The sequence below is a fragment of the Neovison vison genome, chromosome 14 (assembly GCF_020171115.1).
Source record: "Neovison vison isolate M4711 chromosome 14, ASM_NN_V1, whole genome shotgun sequence".
Classification (NCBI taxonomy): domain Eukaryota; kingdom Metazoa; phylum Chordata; class Mammalia; order Carnivora; family Mustelidae; genus Neogale; species Neogale vison.
This window is the reverse complement of record NC_058104.1, coordinates 31,808,017-31,835,486: the sequence shown is the minus strand read 5'-3', so window position 1 is coordinate 31,835,486 and position 27,470 is coordinate 31,808,017. Positions and strand designations below refer to the sequence as shown.

At 43.2% G+C, this 27,470-nt stretch overlaps 1 protein-coding gene and 1 non-coding gene across 2 annotated transcripts in view; one reads left to right on the top strand and one right to left on the bottom strand.

The window, feature by feature from the left end:
• Positions 1-27,470, top strand: part of DNAH3 (dynein axonemal heavy chain 3) — a gene marked incomplete at its 5' end in the record, with an annotated part of 176,584 nt that overhangs the window by 129,167 nt on the left and 19,947 nt on the right. The window contains 10 exons of the mRNA XM_044232901.1: positions 369-548; positions 4,821-4,944; positions 5,491-5,647; positions 5,889-6,032; positions 7,138-7,804; positions 9,815-9,980; positions 11,677-11,893; positions 12,968-13,150; positions 19,525-19,723; positions 22,997-25,138. Coding sequence (XP_044088836.1) covers positions 369-548; positions 4,821-4,944; positions 5,491-5,647; positions 5,889-6,032; positions 7,138-7,804; positions 9,815-9,980; positions 11,677-11,893; positions 12,968-13,150; positions 19,525-19,723; positions 22,997-25,138 — 4,179 coding nt within the window. The remainder of the gene's footprint in view (positions 1-368; positions 549-4,820; positions 4,945-5,490; positions 5,648-5,888; positions 6,033-7,137; positions 7,805-9,814; positions 9,981-11,676; positions 11,894-12,967; positions 13,151-19,524; positions 19,724-22,996; positions 25,139-27,470) is intronic.
• Positions 6,825-6,929, bottom strand: LOC122896195. Its single transcript, XR_006382373.1, has one exon. It is a non-coding gene; the product is annotated as a small nucleolar RNA U13 (small nucleolar RNA).

The following is a 27,470-nucleotide window of genomic DNA, read 5'->3' as shown; positions in this document are numbered from 1 at the left end:
GGCTGGGATTATGACTGTCTTCCCCACCATCATATCCCCCCAAAATTAACAGAATGTCTAGCACATAGTATAGAATCAATATACTGTGATCGATGGAATGATAAAGAAAATTAAATATCTGTTTGTTGATGCCAATCCATGCATCCTTAAAGTCACAGTGGGCAGAGATCTCAATGAGGCGGGAGAATGCAGAACCTAGGAAATCCTCTTCTCATATGGTCAGAATGTCCACTGGCTGAGCTCTGACTAGGGTGGGAATGGGGCAAGTAGGCACAGACTCTCCCAGGAGGGAATAGTTATCTATTGCCTCCTATGAGAACAAGGGATCCCAAAGACTTAAAATATGTGGCCATGCCTTCTTTCCCTAGATGACCTCAACATGCCAGCCAAAGAGGTGTACGGGGCCCAGCCCCCCATTGAGCTCTTGAGACAATGGATCGACCATGGTTACTGGTTTGACAAGAAGGACACAAGCAGGCTGGACATCGTGGATGTGCTGCTTGTGACAGCCATGGGGCCCCCTGGGGGTGGAAGGAACGACATCACTGGTACGTGAGAGAGAAAGTTGTTTCCTCTTTATCATCCAGCAGAGCCAGACCACCTTCATGGATGGAGGGTTGGTACAGGGCACTCTGTGCTGATGGAAGGTGGAGAAAAGTATATTTGGGCTGTAGCTGGAAGGGTTTAGGCTAGCTCCATGGAGTGGAATTTGAAGACTTCATGTTGAAAGTTGTGTGAAATGGACTTGAAAAGAGAATGTGAGAACATTTCCCTAAGCCCTGGAGGAACTCTCCATATAAAAAGGAAAGTTCAGTGGGGTGATGGATTCACGGGTTGTGTTTTTTTTTACAGTTCTTCAGATTGCCAAAGATAGAACAACTAACCCAAAGTGGCCTAATCAAAATAATACTAATACTAATAATAATACTAATAATAATACAAATAAGAGTTCCCCCTATAATCTAACAGTTAGGAATGCATTTGCTTCAGGTTCAACTGGATTCTTGTAGGATCTGTATTTTAATTCTGAGATACATCCTTGCTTAAGAACATTAATACTGGGGTGCCTGGGTGGCTCAGTCATTGGGCATCTGCCTTTGGCTCAAGTCATGATCCCAGCACCCTGGGATAGAGCCCTGCATCAGGCTCCCTGCTCAGCAGGATGCCTGCTTCTCCCTCTCCCATTCCCCCTGCTTGTGTTCCCTCTCTCGCACTCTCTTTCTGTCAAATAAGTAATTAATCTTTTTTTTAAAAAAAATATAAAGAATCTTAATACCATTTCTAGGCTTAAGATTCTTTGACCTCACTCTCCCTTCTGACATTTAGCTTTCTTACCTATAAAATTTTTCATAAGGAAAATGAACAGGATAATCTTATTTGGTACATTGTGTACCAAAGAATAGCGACTCAAAAATGATCACTACCAAGACATGTACTCGTAAAATTGCTGGACTTTAAAGGAAAGGAAAAAGTCTTTTGGGCATCTAGGCACAAAAGACTACATGACTTTTAAGAGAAATAAAATTAGATCATCTTAAAACTGTTCAACCACAATGCTTTATGCCAGAAGGAAATGAAATGAGAATCAAGGATTTTATAGCCAGGAAAGCTGACTTTCAGATATAAAAGGAAAACTGTTATCAGAATGCAAGAAGTCAGATTTATGTCTACAAACCTTTTCTTGGGAACATACTAGAAAATGGGTTTCACATGATCAAAATTACTGTAAAGAAATAAGTTTTATGTGCAACTAATGGATCATTGAACACTACAACAAAAACTTATGAAGTACTATATGTTGGCTAACTGAACATAATGAAAAAAAGTTTTAAGAATAAAGTAATTCACTATGCAGCCCATCAAAAAAACCAAAATCTTGCCATTTGCAATGACGTGGACGGAACTAGAGGGTATTATGCTGAGTGAAACAAGTCAGAGAAAGACAATTATATGATCTCTCTGATATGAGGAATTTGAGAGGCAGGGTGGAGGGTTGTGGGGGGTTGGGAGGGAAAAAATGAAACAAGATGGGATCAGGAGGAAGACAAACCGTAAGAGACTCTTAATCTCATGAAATAAACTGAGGGTTGCTGGGGAGTGTGGGGGTAGGGATAGGGTGGCTGGGTTATGGACATTGGGGAGGGTACATGCTATAGTGAGTATTATGAAACATGTAAGCCTAATGATGCGCAGACCTGTACCCCTGGGGCAAATAACACATTATATGTTAATTAAAAAATAAAGTATTTCAATATTCAAAATTTGTTCGGAAAAAAAAAAAGAAATAGAACAACTGGTAGTAAACATTAAATATATGGCTATTTGCTGAACTAAGACTACCTGGGAGAGATTACAATATGTAAAGGCTATGAGACCCAGTCTTGTAGATACAGAACAGTTGAAAATGGAGGGGAGATTAGGATAGCAAGTACAAAAAGTTTTAAATTGTTTTCAGTTCTCATAATTGGTAGTGGTACCATATTCTTATTCTAAGATCTTTGTGTAAAGTAGGATTATACAAACAAATTATTGTGAAATTTTCTATTTCCACTGGCCCTTGTGTCCTTGAAAACAGGGAGTCTCAGTATGGAAGAAAGGAGATCAAGATGTAATATAAATGAAATTAAGAGAAAGCCCGGTAGTCAGAAATATCAGTAGTAACTCATGAGGTACTAGGTCTGGGAAATAATAAACAACTCATTAACACTGAACATGCCTAGCACCCAGATTGTTTTGAAATCCAATTTCCTACTAAAAGGAACCACGGCTTCTTGAGAAATGGCTGATTGCATCTCTAGGACAGAAAATATACAAAATGAGCTTGTAACTTCTTGATATACCAGATAATGAGAAAGCTTTTAAAGGTTTAACAGTCATGTCAACAGGACTCAGTTCGCATCATAAGGAGGCCCTCACTGGCCAAAGATGGGAAAATTTGAGCTTCAACAATGATTGCAATTTTAATGGATTTGAATTTATCAAAATATACTTAAATCCGTTAGTCTGTTATAACAATGATAGTTGTTCATTTTCAGAAGATGGTAAAAAACCCATTTATTATCTTGAAAACTGATAAATAAATGGAGAGAGTCAAATATTTATCCGGATTTTCTTATACGAAATGTACCATGGTATAAGCAAATCCTAGAGAATTGAACTATAAAATATTACAACTAATCTATGAAAAGAGATGGTAGAGTCAGAATATCACCATTCTATACTAACGAGTGAATTAGTGGATCTAGCCGTTGAGCATCTATAGCTACCAACGTCACAAAAGGAGAGATATCATTATGTCTCTAATGAAAGAATATACTATCATCTACCATCTGGCCCTAGATGGAATCTTAATCTGATCAAATCCCTAGATCCAGCTGCAAATTACTATGAAACACATATGAGGACAAAGGAAAAGAATTAACTGTACCTTGAGTACGCAATGAACAAAATCCTAACTGTGGAAACTCTACTGACCAAACAGCCCAGATACTCATCAGACAAAAGATGAAAGGGATGGAAGGGGAACCTATAAATTAAAAAAGACTTGAAAGACATATCAAATTTTTTTTAATCGGGAGGGTTAAACTCTGGCATGTATATTGGGAGATAAAAACATAAAGAAATGCAGGACAGAAAATTATTATAAAAGTCAGGATAATAGTAACCTTTGGAGAAAGACAGAGAGACTATGATTGGGATGGAATATATGGAGGAACATCTATGAAGGGTTGGCAAAGCTTTGTTTTTTGACTTAGGTGGTAGACATAAGGGTGCTGACCTTATGATGATTCACTAAACTTTATATTTTTTTTGTCTGGTTTTCAGTATCTGCATTTATTTTATGTAATAAAATTCTTTTTAAAAACAGATATGCAGACAAATTTATAGAAATAGAAAATAGGTTGTCTGTTGCCAAGGGCTCCAGCGAAATGGAAAGTGACTGCTAATGGGTACAAGATTTCTTTCTAAGGTGATTAAAATGTTCTAAAATTGATCATGATGTTGGTTTCACAACTAAAATACTAAAAATGATTGAATTGTGTACTTTAAATGGGTGAATCATATAGTATGTGAGTTATATCTCAATAAAGCTGATACATAGATATATAAATATAAATATATAGTTATTTAATATTAGACAGGTAGGTAAATACAGATATAGGTAGGGATAAGTGTAAGGATAACAAATTAATAGTGGCTAATTGGGGGAAGAATGGATTTGATATGTGGGGTTAAGTCAAAGATGACGCTCACTTTCTATAAAAATATTTCTGAATTGACTATTTTATAATGATCACGTATTACCTTCACTTTTAAAAACAATCTTGAACACTAGTTTAGTGCTGTTAATAGGATTTCTGCAATCATGGAGATGTTCTGCGTTTGCATTATGTGATACAAAAGCCAGGCACTAGCCACATGTTACTCTTGTGTACTTGAAATATGGCTAGTAAGACTGAGGAAATTATTTTTAATTTAATATTAATTAGGTTTAGGGGCACCTGGGTTCCTCAGTGGGCCTCTGCCTTTGGCTCAGGTTATGATCTCAGGGTCCTGAGATCGAGCCCCACATCAGGCTCTCTGCTCGGCAGGCCTGCTTCCCCCTCTCTCTGTCTGCTTCTCTGCCTACTTGTGATCTCGGTCTGCCAAATAAATAAATTTTTAAAAAAATATTAATTAGGTTTAAATAGCCACCTGTGGTTAGAGGATGCCATATTGGATATCACAGCTCTAGAACAATAAGGCAGAGGAAAACTTACTCTTTCATATCCCAGGATCCCAAGGCTCAGGAGGTATGTGTGAGTGTGTGTGTCTTCCAGGACGATTCACTCGCCATCTAAATATTCTTTCCATCAACGCCTTTGAGGATGACATTTTAACCAAGATTTTCAGTTCAATTGCTGACTGGCACTTTGGGAAAGGATTTGACGTGATGTTCTTAAGGTAAGAGGTTTCTGTGTCCATATACACTATGGAGTATTATGCCTCCATCAGAAAGGACGAATACCCAACTTTTGTAGCAACATGGACAGGACTGGAAGAGATTATGCTGAGTGAAATAAGTCAAGCAGAGAGAATCAATTATCATATGGTTTCACTTATTTGTAGAGCATAACAAATAACATGGAGGACATGGGGAGATGGAGAGGAGAAGGGAGTTGAGGGAAATTGGAAGGGGATATGAACCATGAGAGACTATGGACTCTGAAAAACAATCTGAGGGTTTTGAAGGGGCGGGGGTGGGAGATTGGGGGAGCCAGGTAGTGGGTATTATGGAGGGCACATATTGCATGGAACACTGGGTGTGGTGCATAAACAATGAATTCTGTTACACTGAAAAGAAATAAATAATTTTTTTTAAAAATTTAAAATAATAAAAAATTAAATTAAATTAAAAAAAAAAAGAGGTTTCTGTGTCTTCTACAATATTGGCCCCTATCCTCAGTTTTGGCTCCTCCTTGATGAATCTGCCTTTCCCTTCCTCCCAAGGTATGGAAAGATGCTGGTACAAGCTACTATGACAATTTATAAAGCTGCAGTGGAGAACTTCTTGCCAACCCCCTCCAAGTCTCATTACATCTTTAACTTACGGGACTTTTCACGAGTTATCCAAGGGGTACTGCTCTGCCCGCACACTCACCTGCAGGTCAGACACTACCATTTCTGTTATCAAGTTCACTCAGCAATATCCTTGGCTGCATGTAATAAAGAGTATAATAGTAATAGCTAACTTTTATTAAGCATTTATCTCTGCTAGGCCTTGTGCTAAGTATTTTATAAACATTATCTTCTTTAATATAGCTCAGTCAACCCCAGGATTTAGAAAGAGAACTACCACCTCTGGTACCACCTACCATTCATACAAATACTTAACCCTGGATTTTCAGGATGTGGAAAAATTTATCCGGCTGTGGATCCATGAGGTTTACCGGGTATTCTATGACCGTCTGATTGACCATGAGGACAGACAGGTCTTCTTCAACATGGTGAAGGAAACCACATCCAATTGCTTCAAGCAGACTATGGAGAAGGTAAGCCAGACCCTATGAGCATTTGGCCCAAGAAATGGTCCCAAATACTTGACTATGTTAGTCTCAGATTTCAAGTTTTCAAGTTTGCTTGCTAGTGGAGACTCATAGCTCTGCTTTCTGAACCTCAGGAAATGGGATTGAGTCATCTAGTCACTTGATTTGATATTATACTTGGCGCAACTTTGTTTCACTTCCCTGATAACATATATATTTGTATCCATTCAAAGTGGTTTATGAGCTGATGTAATTGTTTATAATGAACTTGAAATACACTTTTAAGGTTAATTAATTTGTGAGTTGAAAAATGAAATTTTTATGGTTTGAGGCCCTGGTAAAGCCCAAGTAGAAGAGTGTCATGGTTTCCCATTTGTAAATATTTTCTCTTTTCTGTTTTGATGTAAGAAAAGTTGTTTTAAGCCTATGCATTTACATCATCTAGTTGTACCTCTATTTTTTTTTTGTACCTCCATTTTTAAGAAGCTGTGATTTCTCCACAGAAAAATTGCAGGTGTTTCATGTTGCATCCAGAGGCTAAGTGCAGAAGCACTACCAGGTTCTAATATCAGGAAGAGAAAGCATCTAGAACATTCCTACTCTAGCCACAGAGTGGGGACCAAGGGTAGCACCTGTACCCTTGTTTGGTGAAGGAGAAAGCACATAAAAAAATTGGTGCCTATCCTTTTGGATGATCCACTGGGATCTCACAGTCTGACCACCAACATTTTAACAATTTGGCAAACAGATTAACTCTCACTTTCATGCTTTTTTTCTTTTTTCTTTTTTTTTTTTTCACGTCAGATGGGTAATGTGCCGAGGTCGTAACAAGGTTTAAAGGGTGACACATGTCACACAGAAGCGTGAACACCCAATCTTCATGCTTATGAACTACAAAAGGATCCTCATACTTTTTTTCTAATGCCCTTTTATCATAGTCTTTATACCCATCAGATCCAAATATAATGTTATTAAAAAATTATTGATGAACCGTTGCTTTGGAGAATACGTTCAAGAGGAAACAAGCATATCTCTTGTTACCTTCCTCTATACCTGCCACCTTGATTGGGCCACTGGTGGAATGCCTGGCTAAGATTTATCTTTCCCACAGGTCCTCATTCACCTGTCACCCACTGGAAAGATTGTTGACGATAATATCCGTAGCCTCTTCTTTGGAGATTATTTCAAGCCACACAGTGACCGCAAAATCTATGATGAGATCACTGACCTGAAACAGCTCACGGTGGTCATGGAGTTCTACCTGGAAGAGTTCAACAACATCAGCAAGGCCCCCATGTCCTTGGTCATGTTCAGGTTTGCCATTGAGCACATCTCCAGGATCTGCAGGGTCCTGAAGCAGGACAAAGGCCACTTGCTCCTGGTGGGCATCGGGGGCAGTGGGCGACAGAGTGCCAGCAAACTGTCCACATTCATGAACTCATACGAGCTATACCAGATTGAGATCACCAAGAACTACTCAAATCACGACTGGCGGGAGGATCTGAAGAAGATCATGCTGCAGGTTGGAGTAGCCAACAAGAGTACCGTGTTCCTCTTTGCTGATAACCAAATCAAGGATGAATCCTTTATCGAGGACATCAACATGCTTCTGAACATAGGGGATGTGCCCAACATCTTCCCGGCTGATGAGAAGGCTGACCTTGTAGAGAAAATGCAAATGGCAGCCAGGACAGAAGGCGAGAAGATCGAAGTCACTCCTCTTTCTATGTATAACTTCTTTATTGACAGGGTGAAGAAGAACCTTCACATTGTCCTTGGTAAGAAGAAGCAAACTCAGTTTGCCCCTCTTCTCTGGAGTGCCCTAAACTCAATCCTCTTGCAGTAGCCCAAGGATTAATCTAGCCATGGCAACCACCCAGGGGTTTGTGCCTAAGTTCCTGTGGAAAATGACCTTCTCCTAATCCACTATTTCATTTTTATTATTTTTTTTAAAGATTCCACTTATCTATTATTTGAGAGAGAGAGAATGAGATAGAGAGAGCATGAGAGGAGAGAGGTCAGTGGGAGAAGTAGACTCCGTGTCAAGCAGGGAGCCCAATGTGGGACTCAGTCCTGGGACTCAAGGATCATGACCCAAGCCGAAAGCAGTCGCTTAGCCAACTGAGACACCCAGGCGCCCTAAACCACTATTTTAAAACTGTTCCACTTGTCTCAATTCTTTTTTTTTTAAGATTTATTTATCCATTTCAGAGAGAGAGAGAGGGAGAGGGGGAGAGAGCAGGGGAACAGGCAGAGCGAGAAGGAGAGAGAGAATCTCAAGCAGACTCTGCACTGAACACCGTGCCCAATACAGGGCTCTATCTCATGACCCTGAGATCATGACCTGAGCTAAAATCAAGAGTTGGATGACTGGGGCACCTGAGTGGCTCATTGGGTTAAAGCTTCTGCCTTCAGCTCAGGTCATGATCTCAGGGTCCTGGGATTGAGCCCCACATCAGGCTCTCAGCTCAGCAGGGAGCCTGCTTCCTCCTCACTCTCTGTCTGCCTCTCTGCCTACTTATGATCTCTGTCTGTCAAATAAATAAATAAAATCTTTAAAAAAAAAAAAGAGTTGGATGACTGACTGAGTCACCCAGGCGCCCCTCCTTTTTTTTTTTAATTTAAATTTTGCTTAGTTAACATACAATGCGATATTGGTTTCTGGAGTAGAACAACACCCAGTGCTCATCACAAGTGCCTTCCTTAATAGCTATCACCCACCTAGCCCCTCACCACATACTCTTCTCAGTTCTCTAAATTCTCCTCTGAACCTTCTCCTTCCTTTTAGTGCATTACCCTGGTGGCTCACATCTGAAGTTCTTCACTCTGAATGACAACCTCAATCTATCCAAAACACCTAGGGGCTGTATTTAATACTTTTCTCTCATGTTACCATGTCATGTCAATTTTTACCTTCTCCTTTTTTCTTACAACCACCTATTTATCTCCATCTCCACCCCCTTTGCATTAGCCAAATTGCCATCATCTTGCCCAGCCTCACCTCTGCAAACTTCTAACTATTTTCTCTATGTCTATTCTTGTCCATTCCAAAGATTTTTGTTCCACTGACTCATGGGGTTTTTTTTTTTTTGCATGTATTGCAAATTTGATTGTTGTATGTACACACACACACACACACACACACACTTAATATGCCTTCTAGCAGGATAAATGCCAAAATTCCTAATCTGTGGTTTTATAAGGCTACCTCCCATACTTTCCCCTTTATTCTCTCCAGTCTCCTCTCAAACCAAGCTTCCCCTTCTCTCTCTGTTCTTCAGCCACAGTGGCTTCCTCATATTTCCACCTGTGTATCATGCTTCCTCCTACCACATTGAGCCTAAATTAAAAATGTATGGAATTTAGCCAGAATTTGTGCTTGGATGGAGATGGGGTCAGAAATAAGCCGATGGCCCCCACTCAGTTTCCATAAATAACTAGAATGGGGCATCCATCGTTCCCTTATGTCTGAGTCAACACAAATAGAGCAAGAAGATCAAAGGGCACAAACCATGCTGGCTAAGTGATGCAAAATATCTGGAAAGGAGAACAAATGGGCTTGGGAGACCAGTCAGAAGGTTATTATAATATTCTGAATTCCCATCATAAAGTTGAATGAAAATACCCTATGATTCCCCTGTGCTTCCCAGACATTCATCATAACTATTCGCATTACATCCCTGGAGTAGCTACAGGAAACCATCCCCTTACCCACCAGAATCCTTGGAAAGAACTGCCTGGCTCCTTGCCTTGGAGGAAGGAAACTAACCAAGTCTGTTTTTCATCAGCCATGAGCCCAGTTGGGGACGCCTTCCGGAACCGGCTGCGGATGTTCCCTTCACTGATCAATTGCTGTACAATTGACTGGTTCCAGTCCTGGCCCACAGATGCCCTGGAGTTGGTAGCCAACAAATTTCTGGAAGATGTAGAGCTGGATGACAATATTCGGATAGAGTAAGCATTAGCTGCATTTGAGTACCCTAACCAAATATTCCAGAATGAAAATCCAGATGTTGGCTGTGTTGTTATTATTGTTTTTAAGATTTCTCAATTTCTGCATAGAAAATCACATTTAGTTAGATATTTAAACACCTTTGCTGAAAAAGAATGAAATTTCATTGTTGAGAATTGTTCTGGAGGTGCACTGTTGTCATAACTATGAGAACCTAAATCTAATAATATAGCTATTTCAATAGTTATAGAGCATACCTTCTCAGTAGGGGTGACATCGCTGTCAAGGAGATGAAAATTGGTTATTATTAGGGTGGGAAAAAAAACTTAGTCTTTTATATGTAAAATACAGATATACAAAAACAGCCCACAAGTCACTTAATTTTAACTAGAATAAGGGAAAATATGGAAATGTTGACCTTCCTGGGTGCCCCATGAAGCCAATGGTCATGTCATCTGCTTTGTCTGACTCTATATCCTTAGTGTTTAGCAGGAGCCTGGACATAGTAATTCAGTTACTGTTTATTAAATGAATGAATGGAAAATGAAGAAGTAGGTAAAGGTCAGAATATTGATGGCTCTAAATTCCATTTTAAGAATGTTGCACTTTATGCTTTCAGCCAGAAGTCCCTTAACTTGGGTCCATAGGCTCATGAACAGAATTCAGAGAATCAGTTAATGTGAATGGAGAAAAATTATATGTTTATTTTCACGGGCATCTAACTGGCATATTGAAATTCTTTCAATAATGAATGTAGACAGTATATCCCAGTAGGATTAGCAGGACTTGTTACCAACAGGACTCACAATTGTGTGTGTTTTTAATAATTCACTCAGTCATTATAGGTACGTCGGTATCTATATCATTTCCAAAGTTGTGGCGGGTTTTAGATCTGCTGCCCAGTCTTATCATTTAATATAGAGGTCAGCAAAGCATGATCTCCTGGCCAAGTCCAATTCACAGCCTGTTTTTATAAATAAAGTATTATTGGAACACAGCCATGCCATTTTTCCCCCCACACAACAGCAGACTTCAGTAGTTACCACTATTCAACCATGTAGACCATTGATTTTACTATTTGGCCCTTTCCAGAAAAAGTTCGCTGATCCCTGGCATATAACAAATTTCATTTTTAAAATATTTTGAGAATAATTTCAACATAATTGGTTCCTTTTGTAATCCAATGTATTTTGCTTTATGCATTTTTTTTAAAGATTTTATTTATTTATTTGACAGAGAGAGATCACAAGTAGGCAGAGAGGCAGGCAGAGAGAGAGAGGAGGAAGCAGGCTCCCCGCTGAGCAGAGAGCCCGATGTGGGGCTCGATCCCAGGACTCTGGGATCATGACCTGAGCCGAAGGCAGAGGCTTTAACCCACTGAGCCACCCAGGCACCCCGTGCTTTATGCATTTTAAAACATCATTCATCAGACTGTCAAAGATGAAGAGTTTCTGCTTAAGCCCTGGTGATTCACCAAAGTGATCAGAAGTAGGATTACTCCCTTGAAAATCATTCTAGTAAGGATATATACATCTCCAAAACTTCTCACAGCTCTGTTGACCTGTCTTTGAGGATTTGGGGCTCTACTAGGCCATAGTCAGTGTGTATCTTCTCAAATCCTCACATGGATAGCCACAGCTGTGCTAGGTCTATCTGGAGAACACGGCACCTGCCTAACCATCCTTTTGTCCTCGGTAGGGTTATCTCCATGTGCAAATATTTCCAGGAGAGTGCGAAGAACCTGTCACTTGATTATTACAACACACTTGGCAGACATAACTACGTCACCCCCACCTCCTACCTCGAATTGATCCTAACCTTTAAGACCCTCCTCAATACCAAGAGGCATGAGGTTGATATGATGAGGAACCGTTACCTGACAGGTCTGCAGAAACTGGAGTTTGCATCTTCACAGGTGAGCACTGCTGCAACAGAATGGGGACAGAGAGGTCCAGGCTTAGGTGGATGCGGCGAGGTCACTATGTAAAGACAGCATCGACTTGCAGAGCTCACCTTGCTTGCCTCAGCCTCAACCCAGCCCTAAGAGATTCTGTATTTCTTTAAGATTTAGGTATTTTATTCATCATGGATGAACCCTGAATGTGTTATCTCACCCCTTGGGCCTCAGTTTCTTCTTCTGTATGAAGGGGCTGTGTTCCACACAAAGAAACCATGATGCAGAGAGGCCAGAAGATTTGACGAGACCATACATGCAGCCTCATGAGTAGGCAGTGCAAGTGGTCAGGCCAAAACTGAAACTCAGCTCTGCAGAATTCCAGAAGCTGTGTTCCTAACCAGGCCAGCATGCTGGGCCTCTCTCAAATGCTTGCTGGAGACAGTGGTTGCAAGATTATGAAACCCTTCTCAAATATGCCTCTGAGCTGCCTTTAGAAGGTAGAATCAGGGCTGTTGGATCCAAAAAAATGGTACAATTCTCCTGAAAGGTAATGACCTCTCCACCATTAGAGGTGTTCAAACATAGGTTGGAAAACCACTTAGCAGGAATGCTTTAGAGGGCATCAGACTATTGGGGAAAGTGGCCTTGAAAGTTCCTCTTATTCTGAGTATCTCAGATGTATATGTTTTCTTCGTTGACTAAAAAAAAAAAAAAAAAAAAAGTGAGGTTTTTTTTTTTTTTCCCTAACTTACTTTTATTCTATCTCTCCCTGCCCCCTGTACTAAAATTTAGTATGGGCTCAAGAGCACAGAGGAAACTGTACCTTTAAAAAGAATGTTTAAGTTTATCATTCTCTGTCTAGTGTCTAGCCCCATGCTTGATAATTTACAACCCCTAGTATGAACTCAGCAACTAAGCATTAAGAGAGGAAAATTCCAGCCAACAAATGCATACCCAGTACCACAGTAAAAGCATTAGTACTTTCTGTCTATATGCCTATATGACAGTTTGGAGAATTGTTTCAACTCCTGCCAACCGTGCCACTCTCGGCATTGACATAACTGACTCCCCTACCCCCTACCCCTATCCTAGGTAGCAGTAATGCAAGTACAACTGACTGCTCTCCAGCCTCAACTCATCCAGACATCCGAGGAGACAGCCAAGATGATGGTAAAAATTGAGGAGGAAACGAGAGAAGCTGATGCCAAGAAACTTCTGGTGCAGGCAGATGAAAAAGAAGCCAATGCTGCCGCTGCCATTGCTCAAGGAATCAAGGTATAAAAAGCCAAGAGGAAATGGGAGGGAAGCAGCATTTTTCAGGCTTATCCCTTCTCTCACTAGAGCCTAACACAGCCCTGCAGGGTGTGTATGGTCAGGCCCACCTTGCAGCAGAGAAGAGTGAGACTTAAAAAAGACAGGTGACTTTCCAAGTATCACGTAGCTAGTAAGTGATAAAGAAGATCTCTGTGACATGTAGCTCTCCCCAGGAAGAATGATTGTTTTCCAAATATTCTCCATCTCACTCAGAGCCAAGGCCTACAAGACCAAACAGGATCTAACCTCATCTCATTACTTTTTCCTCATTCATTCTGCTCTGGCCACACTAGCCTCCTAATTATTCCTCAGAGAAATACAAAGGCACTCTCCCACCCCAGGGCCCTTGCACTGGCTGTTTTCTGTCTGTCTCCTTCACCTCCATCATGTCTTTGCTCAGATGTGCCTAGCATGTTACAGGTGTAGAATCAATCATTGTCAAATGACAGAATGTTGAACCTAGAAGACCCTACTTGAAGGTGATTTGTATATCAAATAGCCCTGGGAAGGGCTTCATCAACATTCTGGTATTAGAAGAAAACCTATTCATGTGAAATTCAGGTGATATGTATTTCTCAGCACTTTCTGTTGGCTATCATGACTGCCTTGAACTTAGGAATCTACAGTATCAATGACACTGAAGTTTCATGCCGAAGCAACTTTTCAGAGTTGCACAGCTACTCAGTGGGTTTAGAATCCAAGGCTATTGGCACTTAGCTCAAGATACTTGTCACTACTCAGCAGTTAGAAAATCTTCCTTGACCATTCTTCAAAAAAAAAACCTTGAATGAAAAGTTGCTTGTGTCTGGCTTCTAGGATAAATAAGTCATGGGGCACTTTCTTTTTTTTTTTTTTTCCAATTTATTTATTTTCAGAAAAACAGTATTCATTATTTTTTCACCACACCCAGTGCTCCATGCAAGCCGTGCCCTCTATAATACCCACCACCTGGTACCCCAACCTCCCACCCCCCCGCCACTTCAAACCCCTCAGACTGTTTTTCAGAGTCCATAGTCTCTCATGGTTCACCTCCCCTTCCAATTTACCCAAATTCCCTACTCCTCTCTAACGCCCCTTGTCCTCCATGCTATTTGTTATGCTCCACAAATAAGTGAAACCATATGATAATTGACTCTCTCTGCTTGACTTATTTCACTCAGCATAATCTCTTCCAGTCCCGTCCATGTTGCTCCAAAAGTTGGGTATTCATCCTTTCTGATGGAGGCATAATACTCCATAGTGTATATGGACCACATCTTCCTTATCCATTCATCCGTTGAAGGGCATCTTGGGGCACTTTCTTGAAAAGGGCTGGCTTCCAGACTGGCTTTTCTCCAGTGAGTCCTGAGACCTGGCCTCTAATATCTCCCTGGTCTCCGAGTCGCACAGCGAATGCCCTGGAGAAGAGAAATGGGTACTTACCCATAGTCCCAGGTGCACAGCCAGGAGCCCAGTGGAACCATAAAAGATGGTGACCACCAGAGACCAGAATCCAGGGGGGTGTTTTGCCAGGCCAAGATGATAGTAATAGCTACTACTTATCAGCACCATCCTGAGTTCTTGTAATCCTTCATTTAACAAATATTTATTGAATACTTGCTGCATGCTGGCCCCTTCCTAGGCAGTGGAGCAAGACAGACACAATTCCTTCCCTCATGGAGACTATATTCTCTCGTCCTTGATTTACGCTGCCTTTTATCATTCCAACATGCAACATGCAAAGCACATGATGTCATTCCCAGATAAGGAAATTATGGTACAAGAACTGTAATGACTTCTCCAAGGTCATATGGCTACCGAGTGATGGAATCTGGGTTCAGACCTAGAGTTCTCAGATTCTGAAGCGCTTGCATTTGACTCTTATTCCAGAAGTGGCAAACGTGCAGTGAGGGAGTGCATATTTACACTGTGACACACACAGTATTTTTTAAAAATCTGAAATAATCCTCCACTTGTAAAAAAAAAAATCAGAAGATTTCAAGTAAGAATTCTAAATGTTCAGTTTTTCTTACAAGAACATCAAGCATTCTGGCAGCACTGGACCTGCATTCCTGGGTTGTGGCCATCAGCAGCTTTGACTGGATGCTGCCCCATGGAGGTTCCAGTTCAACAAAGCCCCACCCAGTTCACTTCCCACAGTCAGATCACAGGCTTGGCCCCAAGCGATGCATGAATTTGCAATTCTTCCATGGTTTTATACTAGAATTGGGGCTCAGTATTTACTCTGCTCCTCTCAAAACTCCGTTTTCTCATCTATAAAATTGGGATACCAAGAGAAAAACGTGTGTGTCCAACACACAGAGTTTAGTGGCACACATTTATTCTCTAAAACTATTGTTCTTCACCTTGTACCAAGTGGACTTGCCCGTTTGAAAAAGGGAAGCCTCTTTCCACGTGTGGGTACCATCAGCCCCAGGATTTTGCTGCATAATGGCAGGGGCAAACGGGCTGGCTGGAACAGGAGGGACGCTGAAGGTGACATTGAGATGACCCACCACACCCATTCCTGAGCAGTAAACGCTGCCTTGGGTTTCGGTGTCAAGGGTGAGGTCCAAGGTTTTGCCATCTCATCCCTGAGTGTCAGGAGTGACATCCTGGAGGTGAGTCACGAGGTGCATCCAGGGAGGAAAAAGAAGCTGTGCTTGCTCTGAGTTTCCCCAAGGACCAGAACCCCTCCCTGTACCTCTTAGAGTTACAGTCCTTCTCCACACAAGGACTAGAATTTTCTCCAATCTCCTCCCACCCCTGGAAATGAGACATCCTCAGAGAGCCCCCAGTATGGTGACTCCTGCAGCAGAGAGGCTCAGCCAGGCTTGTGGGATCTGCCCAGAGACAGGGAGGAGACTGGCAGAGAAAGAAGCCCCCAGCACTTGCTTTCCAAGTACAGCAATTTGCTTAGAGAGGTCATTTCTTTTTAAGCTAATGAATCATTTCTTTTCCCCCAATGAGGATAATGACTGAAGCCAGAATCACTGCAGAGTTGACTTTTTGTGTGTGTCGTCAGAGGGCACTGTGCTTTCTACCTTTCAAGAGGCCCTGATGCTCCTTGTATTGCTAAGCAACAGGGGTCTTTTTCTTTTCTTTTTTCTTTTTCTTTTTTTTTTTTTTAGAGAGGAAGAGAGAGGGGAGCGAGGGAAGGGGGCAGAGGGACAGGGAGAGAGAAATCTTAAGCAGACTCCTCACTGAGCCTGGAGCCTGACATGACCCTGAGGTTGTGACCTGAGTTGAAACCAAGAGGCAGATGCTTCACCAACTGAGCCACCCACGTGCCCCAGGGGTCATTTTCAGTCAAAATGCTTTTGCTCATAGAAACAAATGATGACAGTAATAACACGTATGAAAGAATATTTAAGAACTCAGCTTTAACACCTTTTCAATTTCCCAAGTTTCCTTCCAGCCTGTCTATATACCTGAGTAACTTCCTGTGACTGCAATCATAGTACCATGGCAATTTGCTTCATGCTTTTGTATTTCTTTAACATCCCATCACAAATGTTTTTTCCAAAATGTCATATAATCATTTTAATGACCATTTCAAGTAAGTGTTTCTCTCATCACGTAGCCATTTTCCTACTGGGCACGGAAGTCTGTCCCTTCCTGCCCTATTTTCAGTGTATAAGCTGGAGTTTCTCAACAGCGCCACGTGTCAGAAGCACCTTTGGAGTTTGAAAAATGTGGGTACCCAGACCTCACCCTAACTGCATGAATCAGAATCTCTGGGTGTGGAGCCTGGCCACGAGGATGCCCTTAAATGTTCCTCAGTGACTCTGCGGCAGAGGGAGGGTTGAAAATCACTGTTCCCATAATATAATTAGAGACTGTTCAAGGCACTTGACAAGCAAACTTGCTGGGAGCCAGGCTGTGCTCCTTAGGAAAGGGAGCAGAGCTACTGGGCCACTGGGGGACAAGCAGCATGTGTGGGCCTCTAGTTGTCTGACACATTGTAGGAAAGGAACATGGAACTATTGATAGCACTTGTGGGTACCCGGGACCACTGAAATCCACCAAGCCACAGCTGTGGCTCAGCCAACACCTGTGGCCTCCTCTGCCACCAAACTCTATCTGAAGCTGACTGTAAGAAACAGCGGGTTTTGGTTTCAACTTCTTTTCTTCCTGCCTTCCCCTCTGGCACCAATCCTAGGACTGAAGAGGGAGCAATCCAAGTTGCCCCTGGGACTGAGCCATTTCTACCACCTGAGGCAGAGCATTCCATTTTAATATTGGGAACATCTGACAGGGGTCATGGGGGCAGGGCTGTTATTTTAATATAATAAAACCAAGGGACGCCCCTGGGTGGCTCAGTAGGTCAAGCATCTGCCTTGGGCTCAGGTCGTGACCCCAGGGCTTCGTCCTCTCCCTCTGCCTGCCACTCCCCCTGCTTGTGCTCTCTCTCTCTCTCTGTCAAATAAATAATAAATAAATAAATAAAAATCTTAAAAAAAAAAAAAAAAGGAATAAGTCCAAACAAAACATTGCTGCAAGTGTATTTAAAAAAACAGAAAACCTGGGACACCTAAGTGGCTCAGTCAGTTAAATGTCTGCCTTCAGCTAGGTCATGATCCCAGTGTCCTGGGATAAGTCCCACATCAGGCTCCTAGCTCAGCAGGGAGTCTGATTCTCCCTCTGCCTGCTGTGACCTCCTTGTGCTTTCTCTCTCTCTCTGACAAATAAAATCTTTAAAATAAAAAACAAAAAACCCCAGAAAACCTGAAATAAAGAATCCATGATGTACACACATGTTCACCCAGGCACAGGTGTATACACACAGATGTAAGAAGGGACACCTACCTGTATTTTGCTTCCCTACCATAAACCTGTGGGATGTGGACTTCCGTACACGCTGCTTTGTCTAAGAATCCTTGTTCCCTTGTGACACTTTGCTTCAGTCATGGCAGTGTGACCACTCATTGGGCTGAGTGACTGACAGAGAATTCATGGAGTGGGAACTAGGGGCCCGTGGTTGGAGCTTTGTGACCTGAGTTAAGTCATTTTGCCTCCTGAAACCTTGTGTTTTGTTTGTTTTAGTTTGGTTTTTTATTTGGTAATTTGGCTACTAAATAATCTATAAGGTCCCTTCCAGTTCAAAAATCCTATAACGTTAAGCTTTCTTTAAAAAAAAACAAACATTGAGGGGCGCCTGGATGACTCAGTCAGTTAAGCATCTGATTCTTGCTTTCGGCTGGGGTCATGATCTCAGGATCATGGGATCAAGCCCTACCTCAGGCTCCTCGCTCAGTGGGGTGTCTGCTGGAGAGTCCCCTGCCCCTCCCTACTGCTCTCTCTCTCTTTCCCTCTTTCTGTAAAATAAATAAATCTTAAATGAATAAACACTGAGATATAATTCACATACCATCACCTTTCTAAGTTGGATTTCAGAGGTGTTTGGTACAGTCACAGAGGTGCACACCTATCACCGCTAATCCTAGATGATTTTTGTCACCCCACCAAAACCTAGATCTATGAGTAGTCCCTCCTCATTGCTCCACCTCCGCAATGCTTGGCAACCACTAACTCACTTTCTGCTTCTATGGATTTTCCTTTTTTGCACATTTTATGTAAATGGAATCATAGAGCAGGTGGCGTTTTGCGTCTGGCTTCTTTCCCTTAGCATGTTCTCCGTGTGGTCACATGAATCAACACTTCATTCTTCTTTATGGCCGAATCATTTTCCATTGTATTAATTTTGTCTCTGAATGAATAATGGACAAAACATGCACCATTTCCTCTTCCCAGAGCTCCCTCCCTTCCCAGAGCTCTAATCTCTGTTCCCATTCCTCATCCTTGAACTCTTGCCTTAAACTCCACCCTATCTCCAAGCTTCACTTTATCCCTGACTCTACCCCTGCTTCATCTCTGAGTTACAATACATTCCAACCCTCACTGCATCCTTGACCCTCTCCCACCCCCACCCCCATGCCTTATTTCTTCCCCAAACTTGACCTAACCCCCTCCCCAGCTGTCATTCAACCCCCCCGGCTTCATCCTTTTCCATTTCTCCACCCATTCTTGATCAGCAGGTGTGAAGTTACCCATTGCATGTATCTCTTGAGAATTTGCTTAAAACCCAAAGCTTGATTTTTTTTTTTTTTAAAGATCACGAATCCGGTGAATTCTCAAATGTTCAAGGCATCAAAACCACAGCCCCAAAAGTCTGTGCACACCTCCCTGCTGCCCCTCAGCCCTTAGAGCCCACCTCCGGTGGCGACCTCCAGCAGGGGGCGCAGTCCTGGGACGCCCCGGAGGGGAGGAAGAGCCTCTTCCAGCTTCCTCTATGAAGTGAGTGCTGGTGCACTGGGCACCAGACACTCGACCCTCTACCCCCTTGCTGCCCGCAGGATGAATGTGAGGGGGATCTGGCAGAGGCCATGCCGGCACTGGAGGCTGCACTGGCCGCACTGGACACACTGAACCCAGCAGACATCTCACTGGTGAAGTCCATGCAGAACCCACCCGGCCCCGTCAAGCTGGTCATGGAAAGCATCTGTGTCATGAAAGGGCTGAAACCAGAGAGGAAGCCCGACTCCAGCGGCAGCGGTAACCCCCTTTGCCCCCCCAGCCCACCCAGTGGCCTTCACAGGCTGCTCTTCCCTTGCAGGAGGGGTACTGCAGCCTCCCTCACACCCCCAAGCCCGTGGGCAGGGTCTGGAGACTCCGAGGAAACCAGAGAGGTGCCAGAAGTTGCACGCTTATCAAGAGGTGCACAGCTCTCTCCTGTGCCTTCACCTTTCTCCCTCCTCTCAGTCACTGGGGTGGGGATCCAGGGTTGGGGGGCAGGCATCTATAGGTGACGCTGAGCTTAGTCACAGCAAATCAGTACAAAAACGAAGGTCGTGGAGGGCGCCTGGGTGGCCCAGCCAATTGAGCATCTGCTTGTGGCCCAGGTCATGATCTCAGGGTCTTGGGATCAAGTCCCACATCAGGCTCCCTGCTCAGCAGGAGAGTCTGCTTCTTTCTCTACCTCTGCTGCTCTCTTTCTCAAATAAATAAATAATCTTTTTTTATAAAAATGAAGGGCATGGGTATGAAAGGACTGACAGAGTAGTGAGTGGTTGCAGAGGAGAGAAACAAAAAGAGCTAGTAGAGAAAGAGAGAGAGAGAGAGAAAAGCTGACAGATAACCGGAGAAGGAGAGACAGAGAATAAGACAGAGCTACAGAGAGATGGAAAGAGACAGACAGCTGGACGGACACACAGATAATGAACTGAGCAAAAGGTCAAGAGGAAGGAAGGAAGGCCGGGGGAACAGAAGAGCTGGAAATGGAGACTTAGAGGCAGGGAGACAGGGGTAGAAATTGAGGTGTGGGGAGACAAGGAATCAGAAATAGGGAGAAAGGATTAGGACAGGGAGGAACCCTCCCCCTATAATTGAACCTAGTAGCATTAATAAATAGAGTATTTATTCTCCTTAAAATCCGAATGAGATGTGGGACTCTGTATTATTAATAGTAGTGTCTTAGAACTGAACAAGGACTTTAAAAAACAGCCTCAGTAATAGTCCCTGCCTTTTAAATGCTCCTGTCCTGGGAACAGTCCTGCTCTTCCTCTGTTTCTTCTGAAATGCTCGGAAATCCCTGGCTTCAGAAATCTCTGGCTTCTGCTTCCCATTGACTAGCATTTCCTCTTCCCTAATTGGTGTCAGGCCAAAAACCACAAGAAGAAGATGCAGAGGTGATCAGGAGTGGACAAGCAGGAAGTGGACTTCATAGGAGAATCGTTTAAGGAAGCGGCTCAGTAAGGATGAGCCAGGCCAGGACCTCTCCACCTGGCTGCACCCTAGAATCGCCCAAGGCATATAAAGAATGCTGAAGCCCTTGCCTCCACTTCTGGAGACTCTTACTCCATCGGACAATGGGTATCACCTGAGCTGTATTTTTTCTTAAGCTCCCAAATGATCTAAGGGGCAGCCAGGGTGGAGAACGGCTAAGATACACAAAACATGGCCAAGGTCACAAAGGGTCATCCTCTTCTTGGATCATTGATGATCTGCAAAGGGCCAACCATTCCCCTTTCTTATTTTAAAGTTGAAGCAAATGGTGCATATTATTCATTGATCCTGCAGATTTTTAGCCAGGACATGAAGATGGAACAAAAGAGCAATTGAATTCGTTTTGGGTACCTTGATTGTAAATGAAACAGATCCTTTTCCTGAATGCAGACAAAAACCTTCATGGGAAATATTTGTTTGGTTACTGTGCTTGCATTAGAAACAGGACACATCTGACCTATTGTACTTAATATGATTTCTCAAGTATAAATTTTTTTGATACGCCTGAGATTCGCCAAGTGTTTACAGTGCTGTGAGCCAAAAGGGCTTCCAACTCATTTCTAGCATGTGAACGAAATGGGTACAGCCCCAGGATGGAATTGAGGCTCACTCAATCATTAGTCAGCAGGATGGGTGCTGGGGAGAATAAGGGTCCTGCTTTGTTCCTGGGTAGGGCAAGGACAGCCTTTGGTATAGTTTCAAGCTTACATGCTGCTTCCCCACCCTTTCTCTTTCTCTTGAGACTGCCTCACTCAGGGGGACTGATTGAGTCCCATCCAATCCACCTACCAAGCTTGAAAAGGAATATTCAAAAAACATATCCATGTCTCCTTTTCCTTTCTATGACTGGAACAAGGAGCAAGAGTCATTCAGTACATATTTATTGATAACAGTATCGGGCACTGTGCCAGATTGTAGTAAACAGAGCAGAAGCTTACAATTTTAAGGGAGAGGCAGACAATAGAAACGAAACCAAAAAAGGTTGCATAAACAGGTTGCATAAACACGGTCAAGGGAATGGACATTCTAGCGGCTGAGATGAAAGAAAATGCTGGGAGAGGGGTAGAGTGGCCCAGCTTAATGATAAAAATCTAGGGAAACCTCTCAGTGGAGGTGATTTTTATCTTTTTTAAAGACTTAATAATTTATTTTTTATTATTATTGATTTTTATCTTTTTAAAAGGCTTAATTATTTATTAGAGAGAAAGAGTGGGAGGGGCAGAAGGAGAGAAAATCCCAAGCAGGCTCCCTGCTCCCTGCTGAGTGTGGAACCCCACTCAAGGCTCCATCTCATAGCCTATGAAATCATGACCCATAAGACCATGACCTGAGCGAAAACCAAGAGTCAGAGGCTAGACCAACTGAGCCACCCAGGCACCCCGGAAAAGTCTAGTTAGGAACCAGCTAGATGCCATTTACAGGCTAGGTGATGGGCTCTCATTAGGGAAGCGCTTAAGATCAATGAGGAATTAAAGGAAGGTTCTTCCTGACCGAAGCCTAAGAAGCAAGGCAGAGATGAGGTAGGTGACTTCAGTGGGCCTCCTGGACCACTGGGAGAAGCTTAGATTTTTCTTTATTTTATTTTATTTAGATTTTATGTTTATATTCTATTTATATTTTTTATATTTGTTTTATTTTATTTAGATTTTATATTTTTGAGCAATTTTAAGGTCACAGCAAAATTGAGTACCCTTCTGGGTACAGAGATTTCTCATATTCCCCTAACCCATACAAATGCATAGCATCTCCTGTTACAAACCACAGTGGAACATTTGTTAAGGTTCATGAATCTACACTGACACATTATCATCCTGAGTCTATAGTGTATATTAGAGTTCACCCTTGGTGTTGCACATTCTATGGGTTTGGACAGATAAATAATGACATGTATCCATCATTACGGTATCATACAGAGTATTTCCCTGCCCAAAACTTCTTGGCAGGACTTTGGATTTTTCCCCCAAATAGGAGTAACCATTGCAAGCCTTCAAGTTTCAGCCAGAAGGTCCTAGTAGTCCAGTCTCCATTTCTTGTTCCAAACAGGTAAAATGATAGAAGACTACTGGGGAGTTTCAAGAAAGATTCTTGGAGATCTGAAATTCTTGGAGAGTCTTAAGACATATGACAAAGACAACATCCCCCCAGTGATCATGAAGCGGATCCGGGAAAGATTCATCGATCACCCAGATTTCCAGCCAGCTGTCATTAAAAATGTGTCATCTGCCTGTGAAGGTCTGTGCAAATGGGTGAGGGCCATGGAGGTGTACGATCGTGTGGCCAAAGTGGTGGCTCCCAAACGGGAGCGGCTGAGGGAGGCCGAGGGGAAGCTAGGCACACAGATGAAGAAACTGAACCAGAAGCGAGCAGAACTGAAGCTGGTGGAAGACCGCCTCCAGGCCCTGAATGATGACTTCGAAGACATGAATACCAAGAAAAAGACGCTGGAGGAAAACATTGAAATCTGCTCCCAAAAGCTGATCAGGGCAGAAAAGCTGATCAGTGGTCTTGGCGGAGAGAAGGACAGATGGACAGAAGCCGCCCGGCAGCTGGAGATCCGGTATATTGATCTGACAGGAGATGTGCTGTTATCCTCAGGGACTGTGGCTTATCTTGGGGCCTTTACTGTGGATTATCGGGCACGGTGCCAGAAGCAGTGGTTGGCCCAGTGTAAAGAAAAGGTCATCCCCAGCTCCAGTGACTTCAGTCTCAGCAACACGTTAGGAGATCCTGTAAAAATCCGTGCCTGGCAGATTGCTGGGCTACCCGTTGACTCTTTCTCCATTGACAATGGCATCATTGTGTCCAATTCCAGACGCTGGGCCTTAATGATCGACCCTCAGGGGCAGGCCAATAAATGGATCAAGAACATGGAGAAAACAAATAAGCTGTCCATCATCAAATTCTCAGATGCCACCTATGTGAGGACGCTGGAAAATGCTCTGCAGCTTGGCACCCCCGTCCTACTAGAAAATGTTGGAGAGGAGCTGGACGCCTTTATTGAACCCATCTTGCTCAAGTCCACATTCAGGCAGCAAGGGGTTGAGTACATGAGGCTGGGTGAAAACATCATCGAATACTCCAGAGATTTTAAGTTATACATCACAACCCGTTTGAGGAACCCACATTACCTTCCTGAAGTTGCCGTGAAAGTCTGCCTCCTCAACTTCATGATCACACCCTTAGGCCTCCAAGATCAGCTCCTTGGCATCGTGGCCGCCAAGGAGAAGCCAGAACTGGAAGAGAAGAAGAATGAGTTGATTGTGGAAAGTGCCAGGAACAAGAAGCAGCTAAAAGAAATCGAAGATAAGATCTTAGAGGTCCTCTCCCTGTCTGAGGGCAACATCCTCGAGGATGAGACCGCCATCAAAATTTTGTCCTCCTCCAAACTGCTGTCTGAAGAGATCTCTGAGAAACAGGAAATTGCTTCAGTAACGGAAACACAGATCGATGAGACTCGGATGGGCTACAAGCCCGTGGCTGTCCACTCTGCCACCATCTTCTTCTGTATCTCCGACCTGGCCAACATCGAGCCCATGTACCAGTACTCCCTGACCTGGTTTATAAACCTCTATGTACATTCCCTGGCCAACAGCAGTAAGAGCGAAGAACTGAACCTTCGAATTGAGTACATCATCGGACATTTTACCCTCAGCATCTACAACAACGTCTGCCGCTCTCTGTTTGAGAAGGACAAGCTTCTTTTTTCCCTCCTCCTGACCATTGGCATCATGAAAGAGAGAAAGCAAATTAATGAGGAGGTTTGGTATTTCCTTCTCACTGGAGGGGTCGCCCTGGACAACCCCTTCCCCAACCCAGCTCCTGAATGGCTGTCTGAGAAGGCATGGGCGGAAGTGGTTCGTGCCTCGGCGTTGCCGAGAATGAAGGGCCTGAAGGAACATTTAGAACAAAACCCTGAGGCATGGAGGCTCATCTATGACTCCACTTTGCCCCACGAGGAGAATTTCCCTGGAAATTGGAAGTTCCTTAAGGGATTGGAGAGGATGGTGCTCCTACGATGTTTGCGGCCTGATAAAATCATTCCAGCCATTCGGGAGTTCATTGCTGAACACATGGGTGACGTGTACATCGAAGCCCCTACATTTGATCTCCAGGGGTCCTACAACGATTCCAGTTGTTGTGTCCCATTGATCTTTGTGTTGTCTCCGGGTGCAGACCCAATGGCAGGTAAGGGCAGAATGTTGTATAAAGGATATAAATGGCCCAGAATGCATGGTCAGGTAACAATATGTTTGTCCCTTATAGCAGAAATATAGCAGAAATCTCAAACTCAGATGCTTTGAAAGCCAGACCATTAACCGGCTCATGTGCGGCTGGAAGGAGCCACTAAAGATTTCTCCACCCCCCCCACCCCCCACAAAGGAAGCAGCAGCTGCTCAGCTCCCAGGATGGCCAGATCATCTGATTTTTCAAGAGAAATCAGAAATATGGAAATCACCCATTTTTACATCTTGATAACTCATTCACATTTTTTCCTAAAAATTGTGGGGACCAGACCGGGTCTAGTTTTAAGCCTGCTGGCTATGAGTTTATCATCTTTGTCTTAAATCATTTTCTCTGACTGTTGCTTCTCCCAGTTAGGCTTTTCTTTTGATTTTTAAAGTAAATTCTTTTGGATAATTAATACTGTGCATAACTTTGTATGGTTTAGAAAAAAAAGAAGAAAGCATTGCAGAAAAGTATAGAACTGTGGCTCAACAGGTGCCATTTTCTCCCCTCAAGGGACATTTGGCAAAGTGGGGAAACTTTTTTTGTCACAACTAGAGGGTGCTACTCCAGTCTGGTAGATTGAAGCTGAGGATGCTGCTAACCGTCTACCCACACAGGACATCCCACACAACAAAGGATTATCCCCCAGTGGCCCCAGGTGTTAGTAGTGCTGAGGTTGAGAAGCCATCGTGCAGAGTGAAAGGTACATCTTCCTTCCAGAAGTAATCATGATTACCAGTTTGCGTATCTTTCCAGAAACCAATTATTGCATATGAACAGGTATGAGTTGTTGACAGGAATAGATTAGTTTTCTGTTCTGTTGGGTCTCAAAGCTTGAGTTCTGTCTCTTGCTAAATGAAGAAAGAGGACCAGAAATGCAAATGACAAAGCTTGCCATTCTGCTGTGGAAGCTGGGGAGTTTGACACCTGTCCCGACCCAGATCCCCCTGGGTCAGCACCCCTGCCCCACAGGGGAAGTCAGAGGAGCGACTTCAAAGATCAATTCATGGCCCCTCTTTAGTAGCTTTGTTTTTTCCCATGTCCCTCGCGTGACAGATTTAAACAAGAGAAATGAGGGGAAACCAGGAAAGGTAAAGAAGACAAATGGAAGAAAGGTCAGGGTATGTTCTGTAAAATGTTGACAAGCCGGTTACATCCAAAGCCTTATGTTGCATATTCCTGTCTGTCTGTGCTAGAGGCCTGATCAGATTCAGCTTGGATAACTTCCCAGGAGACCTCGTGGCTACTGTGTCTCTCACAGTGCTTCACACTAGGAAGCACCTGCTGTCTGGTTGTCTTTCCTTTCCTGATTGAGATTGATCAGGGGACTCAGGCATTGTCAGTGCGATCCGCCTCCCCATTGCACTTCCCTCGTAAGGCTCCCCATCGGGCTCACACTTAATGTGATGATGGTTCTTTTTTTTTTTTTTAAGATTTTATTTATTTATTTGAAAGAGATCACAAGTAGGCAGAGAGGCAGGCGGCCGGGGGGGCAGGGAAGCAGGCTCCCTACTGAGCAGAGAGCCCGATGTGGGGCTTGATCCCAAGACCCTGGGATCATGACGTGAGCCGAAGGCAGAGGCTTTAACCCACTGAGCCACCCAGGCGCCCCATGATGATGGTTCTTAATCTTGGCTGTTCACGGGCATCACTTGGGAGGGCTTTAAGAAAAAGCTCCAGGTGCAGGCCATGCCCGCAACCAATTAAATTAAAATCTTTGTGAATGAGGCCCAGGCATTGTGCTTTATAAACTTTTTGTGTGATTCCAGTATGTTTTGGAAACAAGTGACCTGATGATTTTTAGCGGCCTTAACAAAATCATTCCCCAGATCCCTTATTTCATTAGGGGCTGAAAAACAGTATTTTAATTCTATCACTCCTTCCACATTTATTAGCTGGAACTCTCCTACTAAGAAGAATTTTCCTTGGTCAACTCTTTGGTTTACTCTGTCTATAGTTCAAAAAGGACCTGCAGAATAGACGGTTAGTTCATTCCCTTGATTTTTCAGCTTTCAGGTTAGTGAATTGGCGCCCTGGTCACCTGCAAAGTTATTTAAGCTGTTAAGATTTTCTTTGCATCATTGTGAACGTATAGATTTTTTTTTTTAAGGAAATTTATTTATTTGAGAGAGAGAGAGAGAGGGATAGAGGGACAGAAACACTCTGCTAAGGTCAGAGCCAGACGTGGGGCTTGATCCCACAGCACTGAGATCATGACCCAAGGCGAAATCAAGAGTTAGACGCTCAACTGACTGAGCCACCCAGGCACCTCATGAGTGCATAATTTTGA